This window comes from Pan paniscus, chromosome 5, assembly GCF_029289425.2.
Source record: "Pan paniscus chromosome 5, NHGRI_mPanPan1-v2.0_pri, whole genome shotgun sequence".
NCBI lineage: Eukaryota > Metazoa > Chordata > Mammalia > Primates > Hominidae > Pan > Pan paniscus.
In genome coordinates, this window is record NC_073254.2 from 132,253,164 (window position 1) to 132,272,692 (window position 19,529).

The 19,529-nt window shown below is 41.5% G+C and overlaps 1 protein-coding gene and 1 long non-coding RNA gene across 4 annotated transcripts in view; one reads left to right on the forward strand and one right to left on the reverse strand.

The window, feature by feature from the left end:
* The window catches only part of LOC130541608 (uncharacterized), a 95,169-nt gene extending 77,218 nt beyond the window's left edge, over positions 1-17,951 (forward strand). Inside the window, exon 7 of the long non-coding RNA XR_010112504.1 lies at positions 573-17,951. This is a non-coding gene — a long non-coding RNA (uncharacterized LOC130541608). The remainder of the gene's footprint in view (positions 1-572) is intronic.
* Positions 1-18,516, reverse strand: part of LAMA4 (laminin subunit alpha 4) — a 145,498-nt gene extending 126,982 nt beyond the window's left edge. The window contains exons 1-2 of one of the 3 annotated variants that reach the window (XM_008975760.5): positions 18,236-18,516; positions 17,750-18,085 (exon numbers count right to left, since the gene is read on the reverse strand). In XM_008975760.5, coding sequence (XP_008974008.2) covers positions 17,750-17,944 — 195 coding nt within the window. In that variant the 5' untranslated portion in view covers positions 17,945-18,085; positions 18,236-18,516. The remainder of the gene's footprint in view (positions 1-17,749; positions 18,086-18,235) is intronic. The other 2 variants (XM_034962721.3, XM_063605423.1) reach the window with 2 other exon arrangements.
* Positions 18,517-19,529: the final 1,013 nt, after the last annotated feature.

Genomic DNA, 19,529 nt, shown 5'->3' on the forward strand with positions numbered 1-19,529 from the left:
CTTCAATGATGTTAGCAGCATGATGATTTCCAGGCTCTTCACATTCTAACAGTCTAGAACTCTGTGAAACTTCCTGCTGTCTCAACAAGGTTCCACGCTAGGAGACTTTGGGCTTATCATTTAACATTTCCATGCTTTCATAAATTAGATGAATAACCTCCGGCCTGCCTGGTTTGTAAGATGGTTGTGAAGATTAAAGGTGGAAATATATAGGAAAACACTTTGTAAATCATGAAAGCTTAATAAGTATCAACACTATTTTTTACCTGAGTCAGTAGTCATTGGAAATTCCAATATTTGGCAGTTGTGAATAACTGCCAATTTAACAGTTGTTCAATATCAACAGCTTTTCAAAAGCTGAGGTCTTCAAGCTACAGGTAGAAGGAGATAAAAGAAGCTTTCCTAATTCATTAGAACATCAGTTCTCCCCAGGTATACTGCAGATATGTTATAAGGCAAATTAAAACAAGCTGCAGTTTGCCTTCATGACACCATGAAATGCTTAGGTTGTTGCTTTTTTAATTCGCATGGAAAGCTAAAATTTTTGATGCTTATTTTCTTGATTTTTATAGCCATAATGTTCATCATGGAAGTACTTTTCCCCTTTGGAGATCACTGGAAACAGCTTCTGGACCACAAATGGGGTGAACTACTGTATCGAGAAAGGAGAGAGTAAGACTTGAGAGCTATCTTTTTAGCTCAGGGTGCAGGTAAGAAACTGTGGTTTATGTTTCAGAATAAGATGATATTCATTGCGATGGAACAATTGGTTTAGAAGAATAAAAACTGAATGAACATCTGGTCCTTCCTATGAAGATCAAATGACAGTAGTTATCTGGTCTACCCACTACCATCTTATCCTCTCTCCGAAGCTCCTTTGTGGTTGTCCTCAGTACTCCCAGGTTAATGACTGAGACAAAAGTGGAATTTCCTAATTTCCTTGAAAAGGGCCAAAAATACTGTCAGACAGGGAACAGGAAGCATAAAAATATCTCTTAGGAGAGCACCAATTGTTTAAAGATTTCTAGCTCATGTCTGGAGCTATTACAGGGGTGCTCTGAGCATCAGCTGCTCAGTGCAACCAGTGACACGTACTGGCCCAAGGCAGGCGTGTGTGCTGCTGGGAAACTGCCTAGGAGGCACTGATTTGAATAAGATTTTGAGTAACATTTTGGAGACTAGTCTTGATTTAGAATATCAGCTTGGGAGGCCCCAGCATAGTGGTTCTCAAATATTTTAGAGCAGAGAATCCCTTTTTTAAAAACCAGTAAAATTTCATGTGAAATTCATCTATAAAACAGATAAAAAAGAGGCTGCTGTGATTGAAGGAGGTAGGGAGCAACCTCCTGCTGTTCTGGAGGACTTGAACCCTCAGGCATTTCCATGGAGCCTCAGTCTGAAAGCCACTGATTTAGTAGGTTTTATGTTAAAAGGTCTCTGCAGAGACTTCTCTCCCATGATTTAATACATTTCTACACACATCAGCAGCACCTTTGACTTCTCCTTCATCCTTACTCTTCAAACATATGACAAACCATCTTGATAGAACCTTGGCGATGATCCCAGCATCTGTTCTCTCCTTTCCAGACCACAGCCAGCATCCAAATCCAGGCCCCCTTAGGCTCTCCTGGATGGTTACCAATGCACGACATGGGTTATCCTGATTCCAGGCTCTCTGCCACCTATTGCCCAATCTAGCCAGGAGACTGTTCCCCGATTAATGTTGACAAATCACGATTCTCATTGTGTTTCTCTTTCTTCTGCTATGAAGTCTTTGATGGATCCCTGTGGTTCAGCCCAACAAACTGAGACTACTTCCCTTTCCAGAAGAAACTCTGTGTCTTTTTATTTACTCATCCTGTCCCCTCAGCTTGTATTCTTTTCCTCAATCTCAAAGATTCAACTCAAATGCCACCTTGCCCATGAAGTCACCTGGGAATGTTCCACCAGGAGTGAATGTTCCTTCTATATCCTTGAAGAGTTTTTGTAACATAAGAAATTAGTTGTATTGCATTATTAGTGTGCTTGTTTCGTCTCTGTGTTTTATTAATCTTTGTAGGATACTTGGCACTTGCTGAGGTAGTGTGCACCTTTTTGCTAAAAAAGAGAGTGAAGATATTGATACTGATCAATCGAGTGTCCCTGGATACCTAAGAAATACAATGTGGCAGTACAGAGCCTGACACACTATTTTCCATATTTCAAAATATTGAATTAAAAGTTGGCTGGGCATGGCTCACGCCTGTAATTCCAGCACTTTGGGAGGCCGAGACGGTTGGATCACTTGAGGTCAGGAGTTCGAGACCAGCCTGGCCAACATGGTGAAACCCTGTCTCTACTAAAAATACAAAAATTAGTCAGGCGTAGTGGGCACCTGTAGTCCCAGCTACTCCGGAGGCTGAGGCAGGAGAATCGCTTGAACCCAGGAGGCAGAGATTGCAGTGAGCCGAGATCACACCACTGGACTCCAGCCTGGGTGGCAGAGCAAGACTCTGTCTACAAATAAATAAATAAATAAATAAATAAAAGTAATAGTGACATATTTATAAAAAATGTATAATTAAAATGAAGTGCTAAATTTGGCTTTTGCTTAAAGTTAAAACAGGGCAATTACACGCACTATCTTATTTTCTCAGAAGATTTCTTTTGTGGTTATAAATTACTTTGCCTTATTAAGAAATGAGTTACTACTTAATACATTTCACTTGGTAGGTGTGATGAACTGAATTGTGTCCCCTCAAAATTCATGTTGAAACCTAACCCCTAATGTGACTGTATTTGGAGATACTGCCTATAAAGAGGTAATAAATACAGATAATAAAGATTAAATGGGCTGGGTGCGGTGGCTCATGCCTGCAATCCCAGCACTTTGGGAGATCGAGGCGGGTGGATCACCTGAGGTCAGGAGTACAAGACCAGCCTGGCCAACATGGTGAAACCCTGTTTCTATGAAAAATACAAAAATTAGCTGGGTGTGGTGCCAGGCACCTGTAGTCCCAGCTACTTGGGAGGCTGAGGCACGAGAATCGCTTGAACCCAGAAGGTGGAGGTTGCAGCAAGCAGAGATCATGTGCTACTGCACTCCAGCCAGGTGACAGAGTGAGACTCCATCTCAAAAAAAAAAAAAAAAAAAAAGAAGAGACCTGAGTCTGGAGTATTTTTTATGGCATTTTTTATTGACCTTAAGCCACTCAGTCTGGATTATTTTTTACGGCAGCCCCAGCAGACTAATAAAGAAGGAAAAACATTTTAAAACATGAGGCTAGAGGAGGAGGAGAAATAGCAAAGAGATGCCTGCACATTAAAAGTTGGGGTAACATTATTCTCACACATTCCCCCATTCAGGTTACAGTGCATTTCACAAGTGACTGCTGCTACAGTCCTTCTCTTAGTTCAGAAGGCCGGAAGACTACCTGGGTCTGTTCCAGATCAAGTTGCTACTACCTTGAATGGTACCTTTCAGCACTACACTTGTATTCCTTGGGGTGCTGAATGAATAACTCACTATTTCAGACAAATTGTTTTATATAGTGCTTAAAGGAGTTAGCAGCCTATGTTTCTTTAAGTCTGACTTTTGAGGCCGGGTGCGGTGGCTCATGCCTGTAATCCCAGCACTTTGGGAGGCCGAGGTGGGCGGATCACGAGGTCATGAGATTGAGACCACCCTGGTTAACACAGTGAAACCCCGTCTCTACTAAAAACACAAAAAAATTAGGCAGGCATGGTGGCGGGCACCTGTAGTCCCGGGAGGCTGAGGCTGGAGGATGGCGTGAACCCGGGAGGCGGAGCTTGCAGTGAGCCTAGGTCGCGCCACTGCACCCCAGCCTGGGTGACAGAGCGAGACTCTGTCTCAAAAAAAACAAAAAAAAGTCTGACTTTTGAATCCTTTTCATTGTTAAATTTCCTTTCTTTTTCTATTGTCATTTGTAAAGAAACATTTTAAAAGGTAAACTGTTTCTAAACCTTCTTTAGTTGTCCTGATTGACATACTCTGTCTAATCATTTCTCCTGAGGTCATTTTTTTTTTTTGTTTAATTGTTTTATTTTTAATCTTTGTATTTTTTTTTAAATTGCTGTGGGTAAATAGTAGGTGTATATATTTATGGGGTATGTGAGATGTTTTGATACAGGTATGCAATGGGAAATAAGCACACCATAGAGAATGGGGTATCCATCCCCTCAAACATTTATCCTTTGAGTCACAAACAATCCAATTACATCGTTATTTTAAAATGTACAATTAATTTATTATTGACTATAGTCATCCCATTGTGCTATCAAATAGTAGGTCTTACTCATGCTTTCTATTTTTTGTGTGCCCATTAACAATTCCCACCTCTCCACCAACCCCCTACTACCCTTCCCAGCTTCTGGTAGCCATCTTTCTATTCTCTATGTCCATGAGTTCAATTGACTTGATTTTTAGATCCCACAAATAAGTGAGAACATGCGACATTCATCTTTCTGTGCCTGGCTTATTTAACTTAACATAAAGTTTCATCCATGTTTTTGCAGATGGCTGGATCTCATTCTTTTTATGGTTAAATAGTACTCTATTGTGTATATGTACCACATTTTCTTTATCCATTCATCTGTTGATGGACACTTAGGTTGCCTCCAAATCTTTGCTATTGTAAACAGTGCTGTGACAAATATAGGAGTGCAGATATCTCTTCTATATACTGATTTTCTTTTTTTCAGGTTATATACCCAGCAGTGGAATTGCTGGATCATATTGTAGCTCAATTTTTATTTTTTATTTTTTTTAGGAACTGAGGTCATGTTTTTACTACCATGTCAGCTCTTTCCATATCCTTTTCAAGATCTTTTAAGTTGTAGGTCCACAAAGTAGACTCAGGACTCTATTGAAAAACCAATGCTCAGCATAGCTGGAGTCACATGAATATATATAAATATATACATGAATATATATATGAATGTATATGAATATATATATGAATATATATGAATATATATGAATGTATATATGATATATATATGAATGTATATATATGATATATATATGAATGTGTATATATATACACATTCAGAAATCTAATCAACTGTTACTCCTCTTATGTTTAAGGGAAGGACTCCCCATTGTTACTGAGATGATACTTACTCTATAACTTAAAAACAAGGCCAAAGACCAAATATACCACTAATTTAAATGTTCTTTACAGACTTGTCAACTGCTAAGACTACTGCGGTAGTACGGGAAACCTTTATTAGCTGGGGTATTGCTAAGGCACTCTGAGACTTAGAAACAGATGTTAGAGGGTCATTATAATGTGAAGGTTAGGACCTTGAGGTCAGATTTCCTAGCTATGACCATGAGTTACTTAACTGCTATCTGGCTCATTTTCGTCATCAGTAAAATGGGGTTAATATTAATGCCTTCCTCTTGGGGTTGTTATGAGGAATAAATGAATTTATAATACACATAAGTACTTAGAACAGTACTTGCAACACAGCAAGTGCTAATCAAGTGCTTAGTAATTATAGCTAAAATGCTGCATCAAGGATAGCTGGAGTCTGCTGGGAGAATGGGGACGTCGGCTCTGATAGAGAAGGAGACACAGACCTGACTCAAAAGCACTTTCCTGCAGATTTCAATCCCTCTAGAAAAGGACCAGCTGGAGGAAGAGCAATTGGCAATTTTCATTTTGGGGAACTGGGTCTTCCCTGTCTCCTAACATTATCTTCCTAGTCTAGGACACAGACTGCACTCCTCACTCCCTGAAGAGACATCCTGAATCAGAATGACTCCCTTGTTACCAAGAAAAACATCACAATCCCACTATTCCCTGAAAAGTGTGAGCAACATCCTATTTTTGAGCAGATTCCCCAAGTAAATTCTTCCCCTGCCTCTGCTCTACTTCCTTCAAGGACACAGAGTCTTCAGTGTTTTGGTATCTGGGCTATGGGTGCTGAGAAGAGTTAGGTGGGAGTAAAAAAACCTGCCATGTCATTTCATGTCTTTTCTCAAAAAATATGTTCTGAGCACCCAGTGTGTGTGTGCCATGGTTTCAGGAAGTGACTTTACCTTATCAGCTTCCTTTAGATGCCTCAAAGCAGCAGTTTGCTTTGAGGCTTGTATTTCATTCTGAAGTACACATTTTCAGGCAGTATGGGTGAGCTTGTGAACCCCCTTACTAGACTTAGCCATAATTTATGTTTTTTGGGTCTTCCTCCATAATTATATCAAACATTTTTGACATTTTCTGCATTTGCAGTTTCCCCTACATCCATTCAAAGTTCAAGCCCACCTGTATTTGAGAGCCTAGCATTTCTCATATTTTAATGTGCAGATAAACAGCCTGGGGATATGGTGAAAACGTAGATTCTGATTCTGGGGTGGAACCTGAGATTCTGCATCTCTAACACATCCCCAGGTGATGCTGATGCTGCCATCTTTGGACCACACTTTCAGCAGCAATGTTTTAGACCCCTCTTCCCCATAGCCAGTGACAATCAGCGCATTTAGACACTAGTGTACATCCCCTCACACACCAACAATTCTGACTTCGAGACAGTTCCTTGAACATATTTGCTTCCACATGTTGTGTTCTGCAAGATTCTTCTTTACATTGTTATTAAGATTTAGTGGACAGCTCTACTCTGTATAATATAATGTGAGTATTTCATGTTGATGTTTATAATGATTAATAATCTGTCACTGGCTTTCCCTTCCTTTCTCATTGAGTAAAAATACCTTCTCCTCTCTGGACCCTCTGCCATTTGGCACTGAACTGTTATGTGTTGACATGAGTCTCTGCTCAGTAGGTCTCCAGTCCCTGATTTCTTCCATTGTCTACTTTGCTATCTCTCTGCAGTGGGGATAGGTTTAGGGTCATTCTGGAGGGTCCAGATAGAGTAGGGGGTAGCACCCTTGGACCCTGGCATGGGAGACCCATGAACATTCATTGACCACATGGAGACACACTTAGGCTGTCTGGGAAGCCTCGTTGTTGTGTCACCTTGGAGAGGCTCATGTCTGTGGCTGGGTTGGTAACCTGTGCTGCAGATCAGCCCCAGCCCCACATCTGGAGTTGTTAGGAACCACCCCTCCCCACCCCCTGTCACAGGCCAGGACCCTGTGTTTCCTTCAGGCTCTGGACTCTTAAAGTCTTGGGTTCTAACTAGGGCAACAGCTATGACTATGTGATTCAGTATCTTAAGCCAGGTTCCCTTTAACTGGCATTAATTTTAACTTATTTATTAAATAATTGTAGAATTTTGTTGCTAGAAGTAATCGGTTTTAATTTTTTTTAGTATAACTGAGGCCCCAGCAGGTAGAGGAATTGACCAGGTTTCTTTACCTGGCAAGGGTGATCTGGTTGTTAGTGATGGAGCCAAGAATCAGAATAGTTACAGACTCATAGTCTAGCTCTACTCAGCTCCATGAGAATCTCCTACTGATGACTCAACTTAAGGATAAACAGAAACAATAAAGAGTAAAACAGTAATAATATATTAGAAGTAGATATCTTTTACAAGATATCTAGATATGCTCAGGTAATAATCACTAGTTCTAAAGCTAGGATGAGGCTGGGCACAGTGGCTCATGCATGTAATCCCAGCACTTTGGGAGGCCCAGGCAGGGGGATTGCCTGAGGTCAGGAGTTCAAGACCAGCCTGGCCAACATGGTGAAACCCTGTCTCTACTAAAAGTACAAAAATTAGCTGGGCATGGTGGCGGGCGCCTGTAATCCCTGCTATTCAGGAGGCTGAGGCAGGAGAATCACTTGAACCTGGGAGGCGGATGTGGCAGTGAGCCAAGATTGCGCCACTGCACCCCAGCCTGGGCAACAGAGCTCTGCCTCAAAAATAAATAAACAAACAAAATAAAGCTAGGATGATTCAGTCCATTAAAACAATTGAAAAGAACGTAAGGCAAAAAGTGAGAACCAGCAGGACTGGTTTCACAAGGTAACAGGTCACAAAGACCCCGTGATAAAACAGGATGCAGTAAAGAAGCTGGCCAAACCATGCCAAAACCAAGATGGTAATAAATGCCACCTCTGGTCTCTGTCACTGCTCATTACATGCTAATTATAATACATTAGCATACCAAAAGAAACTCCCACCAGCACCGTGACAGTTTACAAATGCCATGAAATGTCTGGAAGTTACCCTATAAGGCCGGAAAGGAGGAGAAACTCACAGTTCTGAGACTTCCCCATCCCTTTCCTGGAAAACTCATAAATAATCCATCCCTTGTCTAGCATATGATCAAGAAATAACCATAAACACAGACAACCAGCAGCCCTCAGGACTGCTTGTCTATAGAGTACGCACCCTTTTATTCCCTTACTTTCTTAATAAACTTGCTTTCATTTTACTCTGTCGGCTGGTTCTTGAGTTCCTCCCTGTATGAAGCCAAGAACCCACGTGGCCTCCCAGGCTGAACTCCAATTTGGGGGTTTACCCTGTGACACGTGTACTACTGCTAATGGGCATCGTGTCCCGGGGTCAAGCACCCACACCTCCCCTCTCTTCTCACGTACAAAATGAGAGAGTTGAATCTCTAAACTTCCTAAGTCTGACATTCTATGATTCCTTTGATTTCATGGCTCATGCTGCAAGGTATGATAGATTTATGTAACCAATAATAACCACCCACTGACTCTGCTTTCAAACAGGTCTCCTTTATGCTGAATTCTGTGCTGCAGGAGAAGCTTCAGGTCTCTTATGAATGGAATTTCAGGGTGTCTATTGGCATTAATGGTGGCAGACAACAATTTCAAAGGAACAATATAAAATGAGACAATTATTCATGTACTACAATTAAACCGCAGCCCATCTCCAGATATTCAGACCATTTAATCTCCAAATAGCAGGCATTTAACACCTCATCTGTGACCTGGGGGTTGACAGAACCACCTAGGACTCAGGACGGATAGCAGGAAAAGAGGTAACACTTAGGTAACACCTTCAGCTTGTCAAATTGTATCACTGTTCGTCAAAGGGAAACACACACATGTAGCCATGAAGTTTGAAAGGCATCCTGGACTACCTCTGCTGTGGAAGAAGAGGCTTGCCAGGGTTTTCAGACCCCGAATTTGTGCTGTGGCTCTGTGCTGTGATTCTAGAGGGTTCTATAGTCCTAGCATCCCAGGGCCTGAGGCTTACTAGACATTTCTCTTCCCTTTGGCTGGTGTCTATGTTATGTGTTTCTTTGGACTGACATTTGGCTTTCTAGAGCTGCTTGGTTCAGCATGCCATGTTGCATTTCTCTTTGTACATAGACAACAGTGTTCCATGTAATAGTTGTGTGTGTGAGGGAAGTTTTAATGAAGGTACTTTTGATTCCTAGAGTCCTTGATTTCCTTTGAAGCAATCATGCCACTCCAAAATGGCATAATTTCAAAATAAATATTAATATGCAAAGTCTTCATCATGCTCAGGGGCCCTTTTAGCTGTAGAGTACAGCCTGGATTACTGGTCTACTCTGCAAAAGACTTGTGCTAATGCAGCTGTTAATGTTACGGGATTTCTCTAACTCATCAGTTCTCATGAAGTAAAAAATGTGTATACTTCACTCCATTTAGGTAAACACGGATCTCTAGCCTCCACCAAAACACAGCATAAAAACTAAGAAAGTCCTGGGAGTGAAAAGAAGGTCATTTTGCATATTACTCAAATTATATTCACCCGTCTCTCCTCCTGCTTTTAACAGAATTTGTTTATGTATTTTTTTCTTTATGGAGAGGATTTGGGCTGAATATGGAAATTTTCCCATTACCATTCAGCTTCAGAATGTTGTTTCCCCCAAGTTTCTCATGATAAAAAGACTCAGATTCAGAGCCGAACTGCTGGCAGCTGAATTTCATTAAGACTTTGATGGGAAACTTAAGTTGGAATTACAAACATCTGTGGTTAAACTTCCCTTTAGTAAACCATTTCCCAGAATTTAACTTTACCACACCAAGAGCCAAAAAGAAAAACAGTTGAAAAAAGAATGCTGCTCTTTTGCAAATATGAGTAGGTATTTAAATATTCTTCTATATGGTCACTATACATCAATAGACTAGGTTTACTTATTTTAGAAAAAAATGATTGTTTGGAAATGCTAAGGTTTGGACTCAAAGCATATACGAGCAATCTGGTTTTAATGGCTTTTAACCAATCAAAGTTCTCAAAATTATGTCTGGCCATCATTATATTTATGTGGTTACTATAAGCCAGAAAAAACTCTAAAGTAGGGGAGTGTTTTTGGCATTTTAATTCAAGAAACTGTGACAAGTCAGATTTAGTAATTTAATTATGAGAGGAAAAAAGGTATTATCCTTGTCATATCAAAGCTGCTTTTTTTTTTTTTTTTTTTCTTTTTTTTGAGATAGAGTCTCGCTCTGTCGCCCAGGCTGGAGTGCAATGGCACAATCTCCGCTCACTGCAACCTCCGCCTCCCGAGTTCAAGGAATTCTCTGCTTCAGCCTCCCAAGTAGCTGGGATTACAGGCGCCTGCCACCATGTCCAGCTAATTTTTTTGTATTTTTAGTAGAGGCGGGGTCTCACCATCTTGGCCAGGCTGGTCTTGAACTCCTGACTTTGTGATCCACCCGTCTTGGCCTCCCAAAGTGTTGGGATTACAGGCGTGAGCCACCGTGCCCAGCTGCTGTTGGCTTTTTTCTTTAGCTTTTCTAGGGATTTAGCATTCATTTCTCTTAACTGCTCAGATCCTCCTATTGCTGGGGAAAGGCTGTTTAAAGAACCATAAAAGACACAATGATTATAAAAACTAAATGACAGCCTTCTTCTCCAATGTTGGATAATCAGCAAATTTTAAGCAAAAGTTAAAAGTACTGGAATTTATGGAATAAGTAAAGAGTTTGATAACAAAATACTTTTAACAAGATAGTGTAAAGCTTTACCTGAAGATAGACAGAGGCAGAGAGTGGAAAAATGAGGGAAAGGAAGGAGGGACAGACTGAGAGAAATGAGGGCTAACTTTGTGTTGGGCAGCTTACATATATTATTTCATTTAAATTTCACAAGAATTATGCAAGGCAGGTGTATTTCTATTTATTTTACAATCAAAGGAACTGAGTATCTAAAAGGTGGTCCAATTTGCCCAAAGTCAAACAGCTAGAAAGTTGTGGAGCTGGATTCACAGCGCATCTGTCTGGTTGTAAGCCCATATTCTGCCTGTAACGAAAGGTGAACTTCAAAATATTGTAAAGCAGAGGCTGCAAATAAATGATCTTTGGGCTGAATCTGGCCCTCAGATGTACTCAGCCTACAGGGCATTAAAAAAAATTTGAGTCAGCAATTTCACTTATGAATCCAAATTCTGTCTTCTTTTGAAAAAGACACAACAAAACAAAACAAAACCAGAAGACCTGGCAATGCTGAGAGGTGGCTGCCACTCTGGAAGAGGGATTCTTCCATTTCCTGTTATCGAGGCCCACCACTCACAGGATGCGTTTCTTTACCGAGCTAGATTCACTCAATTCTTTTTTACCTGGCCCCTATAAGACTCCAAGTCTTAAAACTTTCTCTGTACCATATGATCCAGCAATTCCACTTCTAGGTATACACCCCCAAAAAACTGAAAGCAAGAACTCAAACAGAGGCTTGTACAGCAATATTCATAGCAGCATTACTCACAGTAGCCAAAAGGTAGAAACGACCGAAATGTCCATCAACAAAATGAATGGACAAAACATAGTGTACATATAAACAGAGTATTATTCAGTTTTAAAAAGGAATGCAATTCTGACACATGCTACAACATGGGTGAGCCTCAAAGACATTATGCCAAATGAAATAAGCCAGGCACAAAAGGATAAGTACTGCATGATTATGTATATGGAGTATTTAGAGTAGTTAAATTCATAGAGACAAAGTAGAATTGTTGTTCCCAGGGGCTGGAGGAAGGAGTTAATCGGAAGTTATCATTTAATGGGCTTCAGTTTGGGAAAATGAAAAAGTTCTGGAGATTGATGGTGATGGTTTTATAACGATGTGAATATAGTCAATGCCACTGAAATGTGCCCTTAAAAATAGTTCAAATGGCCAGGTGCAGTGGCTCATGCCTGTAATCCCAGCACTTTGGGAGGCCGAGGCAGGCAGATCACAAGGTCAGGAGATTGAGACCATCCTGGCTAACACGGTGAAACCCGTCTCTACTAAAAATACAAAAAATTAGTCAGGCATGGTGGCACACGCTTGTAGTCCCAGCTACTCGGGAGGCTGAGGCAGGAGAATTGCTTGAACCCGGGAGGCCGAGGTTGCAGCAAGCCAAGATAGCACCACTGTACTCCAGCCTGGGTGACAGAGGGAGACTCTGTCTCAAAAAAAAAAAAAAAAAAAAGTTCAAATGGCAAAGTTTCTGTTATTTTTATTTTATCATGTTAAAAGAAAAGACTTCCTCTGGTTAAATCAGAGAACTCTGGAACACTAGGGAATGGAATTCTTTACTTTTTAGCAATGTTATAATAAATTCCGTAACATAGACCAGGTATTCCATAGGTAATACTGTTATGAATTTCCTACTTATTAATCTAAATCAACAGCTTTTAAGATAGACTGTAGCATCACGTGGAGGACACACCCTAGAATATCATTATAAAGAGAAAATAGGATAAGGAGACTCTATAGTTGAAAAAAAAAGTGCTCTATCAGGAAGACTCCCTGGTATACAGAAAGCAGAGAAAGGAATATGAAAATTTGGTTAAGGTAATTACCACTCTTAAATGTCAACGAACTCATCTGTAAAATGGGTATAATTTTCACTATTTAGTATTAAGACAATTCATGGAGGTTGATGGGACATAGTAGAAGTCAACAAGTATTAGTTTTTTCTTTCTTACGTGAGTAGTTTTAAAAAGTAGTTATTAGGCTAGATGGAGAAGGGAAGTTATCTCAACTTTTTGTAACTTATGCTACTCATCTAACAAGCACTGCAAAAATGGTCTTTAAATTGCATTTTATATTTCTTCATTTAAAGAAATTCCCAGCAGGGTGCGGTGGCTCACGCCTGTAATCCCAGCACTTTGGGAGGCCGAGGTGGGTGGATCATAAGGTCAGGTGATAGAGACTATCTTGGCCAACATGGTGAAACCCTGTCTCTACTAAAATACGAAAAATTAGTTGGGCGTGGTGGCATGTGCCTGTAATCCCAGCTACTTGGGAGGCTGAGGCAGGGGAATCGCTTTAACTCAGGAGGCAGGGGTTGCAGTGAGCTGAGATCAAGCCACTGCACTCCAGCCAGGCAATAGAGCAAGACTCTGTTTCAAAAAAAAAAAAAAAAAAAAAAGGAATTCCCAAAACTTTGACTAGAAGTATTCCTATATATATTTCTATTTACCTAATCACCTCTTCCTAGCTACGTTTGCACAGTTGAACTGCTTTTATAAACTCCTTCCTAGCTGTGCCGCTTACAAGCAGGGGCCTGGGCAAATGCTCTGTGCCTCGGTTTCTATGTGTATCAAATGAGATAATAACGATACCAGTCACACTGATTTGTCATGAAAGTTACTGGAAATTACTCATGGGAAGTGTTTACATCAGTATCGGCATGTGGTAAGTACTCAACGAGTATCAGCTATGAGCCATACTATTATTGCTATTACCACCACTGCTATATTCCAGTTCTTCTAAAATAAGGTTTTTGAAGCCTATTTTGGTGTTTGGCAAGTAAGTTTTGTGCCCTACTGGTCTAGCACAGGGATAATACTTTTTTCACATTACCTCCATGGCACTTACCTTGTAGCCACTCTTATAGAATGTTAGTACATTGTTCTGTATATAATGGCCACTTATTTTTTTTCTCTCTTCAATTGCTCACCCCTGAGGGCAAAGATGAGACTATACCTTCTTTCTATTGCTCCTTGTGCCTATTTTATTGCTCTTTCGAGGTAAGGCTCCAAACCAGCTTGTTGGGTGAATAAATGAATGAAATAATGACTGCATGTAAGGGGTTCAGATTACCTAATTGAATTGTTGGAACAGCAATGTAGAGTGATAACCCAGGCTAGCAACTGGAGGTCTTAGTGTGATCTCATGGGACCTTTTTCAAAGCAAGTGACCAAGATAAGAAAAAAGAAAGCAGATGGTTAAAGAGATCTAAAATGTTTTTATTAAACATTCTGCAATCTTTTAATGGCAGGACCCTAACAATGTGCTGGGACATGGGGTCACGTATCAACAAGGAAAAAAGTCAAGAGGAAAAGTCCCTCAGAGTTAGTCTGCTTTATAGAGTTTCTTTTTAGCAAGTCAGTTTTTCCGGTGTAAGGTATGTTCATGGGCACTGATCTTCTTGGAGTGAAGTTAACACAACAATAATGACAACAATAGCAAAACTGAGGTTTCTAGGAGAGAAATTCCTCTTTTCCCCTCTGAGGGGCAACTCATTGACAACTCAATGTTGTCAGTTGTATCCCTTATTCTCTCATTTATCTGTGAAAGCCAGTAATAGCACCGTCACCTCCTCCACCACCTTCCACCTTGCCCTGTCAGCAGAGTCCTTGCCTTCTCAGTTTCTCAGTCTCTGTGTGGCTTCTTTCCAGCCACACAATGTAACCTCCAACCTCATGTTCTTGACCTTGTTTAGTTCCTACTTCTTTTTGATGGACAAGAATCTCATTCTTCCTAAGGACATTCTGTTACTGGCTTCTTGTGGGGGTGTTCCCATCTTCATTCCTGCCCCCACACCAGTTCTTTTCCATATCTACCATATCTATATTGGTCAAGAAGAGTTTGGCCTAGTTTTTCCTGCTATAGTGTGTGTGGTGGAATGAATAGACTTTCTTTTCCTTAATGTGAAATATTAGAATACTGATTATCATTATTGAAACTGCCCAGTCTTCCCTTTTGAGAATCACCTGTTGAGAATCACTGTTCTCACCATAAACTCAGCAATAAAGGACTCAGTAGATTAAGTGTCAAGAAGCAAAGGTGGGAAAATCCTCCCCACAACTAGTACGGAGTTACCCACAGGTGCTCTTCTTTTCAAATACTTTGCATCTAGGGGGAAGCTTTGGCTTGTTTTACAAGGAAAAGAGGAGACTTCCTTTTTGGTCAGCCAACAATCTCTATCCTTTTATTCCGTGCATATTTCATGTATTTGTTCCCCAGCTCACATGGAGCAATACAGCATGCCAGAGTTTGTGTCTTGGGCCAAGTACTCAGGGATGGAGAGTCCACAAGCTGGGCTATTGAACAGCTTAGGAGAACCTCAGGAAGGCCTTCAGCCAAGCACCTCCCACTGCTCCATGCTTGCCTTAATATTTTTCTTCCTTCTCTCTGAAGGAGAATTGCAGAATAACCATTCATATAAATCCAAGTAAAGAGAATGTATTTTTAGAATATCTTCCCATCCACACATTGAACCTCTCCCATGAATAATGTGTCCGTGTTCTCTTTCTCTCTCCATGTATACACAAATACAGTCTCCTGAGCCAACCCAGTAAAGTGTTTGTACCATGTTATTAAGTCTCCGGAATGTATTTGGTTTAAGGTCTGGTTACTGCTATAAAGAGCATGGGAAACCTGATGGTGGGGCGTTGGGATCGCCATGGGACTGCAGGCTAACTGGAGGCATTATGTGAAACTATGCAGTGGGAACATAATTACCTCAATCTCACCCTTTCTACACCATATACTTTGACCTTCCTGGAATGACTAATATCTTCTTTCTGTTTTTCAAAACTGAAGGCCTCCACTGGCATTCTGAACCTATTAGACTCTGACATTATTACAAATTTAATTCACTACGTGACATTTTTTTTCCAGCTGGAAGAATATAGATAAACAGATATAATAATATTAAGTAAAAGAAAACCATAAACATAAGGTTCTAAAGAATATTCTCAAATAAGGGTTTCTTTTAATCTGATCATCATCCACATTTTTATAGTAACAATTGTAACAACTCTTGGCATATATAGAGCATTTATACTATGTCAAGCACTATGCTAAGCACTCTATTTTATCTAATTTCATTACAATAACAGTATGAGGTATGAAGCAGGCATCAATAAATTCTGTCAGTATCAGTTTATCTGCAGTCTGGGGATCTGTAACTTGACCAAGGTCAAAGAGCTTGAAATTTCAACTTGGGACCATCAGACTGAAAACCTGCAATCTGAAACACTTTGCTGTGCTGCCTTCCTATTATTTCACCAAACATATGAGCACATAAGAAATTTCCTAGGGTCTCAGCATTAATTTTAAGGTTCTCTAAAACTCAAAAAATTACTTTCCTAATTTTTTTGTGGGATGAGAGTTACAAAAAACAGTTGTATATGGCTTGTCTCTTTAGACCTAACAGATACAAATACAGGATGCCCGGATAAATTTGAATTTCAGATGAACAATGAAAACAAATTTTAGTATAAATATGTCCTCTGCAGTATTTGGGATGTGATCAAAATTTATTCATTATTTATCTGAAATTCACATTTGAGTGTCCTGCAATTTATCTGCCAATTTTACTCTTAAGTAAAATTAAGCATTTCATTCAGGGACTTTATGTGCTCAAAGCAACAGGTGGAGATAATGCTTCCCTGGGGTTAATTCCAAGCCTGTAGAGAAGCAAAGCCTTCCCATTGCATGAAGTCCCTCCTGGTCTGGCTTCTCCCCAAGTTTCTGGGTATGAAGTTGACCAGAAGCCATGCTCCCTCTTTTTCATGGAGGCTACATTTTATACCACAGTGAGAGGTTGGCATATTCTGACCCTGTCCACTCTCTTTTTTGGGGCAATGTGGGTAGGGCTTACTCTGAAGAAGGACCATGTTCATGCACCTTATTTTTAATCATCAATAATTAATAACTATAATTGTACTAACAATTAACAGAATTCATAGCAATAATCCATGCATCAGTGATGTTAGAAATGGTGTCAATCCACATAACTGTTTTAGTTGTACAGTTGCTGTAACCATAGCTATAGAGTGTGGTGTTTGTTTTGCTAGGTCAATTGCTCCTTCCTTTCCCATGAACTTAGGTGACTTTATTTTCCTCCCTCTTAGCATCTCCCATGCAATGGACATGCTGTTGTCTGTTTCAGTTCAGGGGTTCTTAAATCACTTGTTCTGGATTCATTCTCCTTTACCAGATCTCTACATTCTGGTTTTGTTTCCAACTTAAAAGCTATTGTAAGGTATTCAAACAGCAGCTCTTTGAATAAACATATTATCAATAGCATATCCTGAGGCTTGATTTTAATGGAAACATCTTGTTTCTGGAATACAATGGCTCGTTTCTACTTAAGATACCCTCTCAGCAGTTGCCTAACAGCTCGTTTCATGACCAGCCACTCTCACTCACCCCCTCACCTTCCCTGCTGCAGAAGACTTCTTGTCTAATATGAGACAAAAAGATCCTGCAGTAGTGTTCCCACTGTCCTAACAGCACAGAGGAGCAGGAAGCCAGTGACAGGGCACACACGTTAAGTGCCGTGGCTTGACAAAATGACTACTGGGACACGCAAGTGGCAGAAGTCACCGATGTGCTGCTGCAGTCCCCGGTGAGAGTCTAGCAGATGAACTCAGAGCACCAACACATGCACTCTCACCCCTTTGAGCAGACACATTCCGAAGCCTCAACTTTCAACTCTCAACATCCAAATGCAACTTACAAAAGAAAACTTTATTTCAAGTTTCCGAACTGACCTAGCCCAGGTGAAACTCTCAAGGCACTGGGGAGAGGAAAGAGGCGGAGAGAGAGAGAAGGACGAGTGTGGCACAGCCCGCGGGGGCGCAGGTGCCCCAGCAGGGTGGCAATGGCAGGGACACTGTACCTCGGCCGCAGGCGGCAGGCGTCCCAGAGCCACGCGGGGTTCGCTCGTCTCAGGCGGGTCTTGCCTGCCAACCGCTGAGCTCCCTTCAATGTCAAAAGGAAAAGCGTTGTCGTCCCCGGACGCGGCGCGGGAGCAGGCAGCGCTCCAGAGGAGCCACAGAGGCAGGACCGAGCGCCAGGCTGAGCTCAAAGCCATCTCTCCGCTGACATCCAGTAGTGCTCTTCCAGGGCTCGGGCGCTGTGGGTCTCCGTAGGTCTCCCGCGTGGTGCGGCTGTGCCTCGCTTATTTTCCCTCCTCTCCGTGTGCAGTATCCCGAGGTGGCAGCGCAACCAGCAGCTTAGGAAATAAAGGGAAAGTGCGAGAGTAAGGGAGAGTTCCAGCCTCTCTCTCCGTCTCTCTCTCTCCCCTTCTCCCCCTCTCTCTCCCTCTCCCTCTCCCTCTTTCACTTTTTCTCCTTCCCCCAGAGGTTCTGGCTCAAGAACGTACAGATGGACGGAGCTTACAGTCCGGCATCAAAAGGCAGACGGATTGGGGTGAGCCCCGCCAGCGCTAGGCCACCTCCTCTCCCTGGCCGTTCGGGACTGGGGACTGCGCTGTCCTGGCTTCCTTCTCACATTCATTCTCACCACTCCCTTTTTACCTTCTACTCCCAGGCCCTCCCACTCTAAGCTGGCTTTTCAGACACTGAGGTCCGCCTTTCCCTGCGGTCTTCCCTCCCCTCTCAGTTTGGAGCCCCTCCAAGGGCTCCAGAAGAATATTCAGCTTTTGTGACCGCTTCCTCACCACTCTTATTTATGTAGTCAAGGTACCGGATGTCTTATCTATATTTACATAGATATTTTATGTGGCCCCCGCTAGTTTGCAGGAAAGTGGGTGGAAAAGGGATTCCAGGGCAGGAACCAAAGGTAGATGATCTCTGAAGGCAGAGGGGTCAGGGTGCCCACTTTCTTGAGCAAGGTTTCTCGGGTTTTTTCTGGGGGATAGACTGTTGCACTCTTTGTGCTAATATCTTCTCTTCAGATTCACTGGCCACCCCTCTTCCTCCCTCCAGTCCTCACCCAGAGGGCTTGGGAGAAGAATATCTTTCACTGCAGCGCTGGAAAATGACTTCATTACCCAAATGCATGAACTTTTATTTACAAAGACCATCTTGTTTTCATCCTAAAGAGGTGCTTTGTAAGGGGCCCGGAACAAGGCTTGCAGTGTATGAGCCTGTCAAGTATACTGCCCACAGCCCCGGCCTCTTCCTCTTGGCCTGTAATCTCATGCCTACTACATCTGTCTGAATCATGTAACCTTTCCAAGACTTCAGGGTGAAGTTGGGCTACAGCTATGTCAGGGGTGCCCCTGTGGATGGGATAGTGTCTGCAACAGCTGATAGGTACCTTTGTTTACATTGGCTTCATAACGAGCTCTAAACATTTCCACAAGATCCAACCATGGTTTAAAAATGGTCAGATGAGACAACCAAAAAATGACACCCAGGTAAGCTTCCAGGTGAAATAAAGCATTTTTATATAACCAAATCATAAAATAAATAAATAAAGCCTTTCCATAAAACCTAATCATTAGCTCCATTTCATAGAACAAAAGTCATTTTATCTAAGCGTAAGCAAAACCATTTATTTTGCACCTAACATGTGCCAGATACTTGGCATATGCTATTTGTAAACCTCACAGCATTCCTGCAAAGTAGTACCATTATTTTCCTTTTACAGAAGAAGAAAGTGAGGTTCAGAGAGACTAGGACATTTGCCCAAGGTCGCACAGCTGGTGGAAA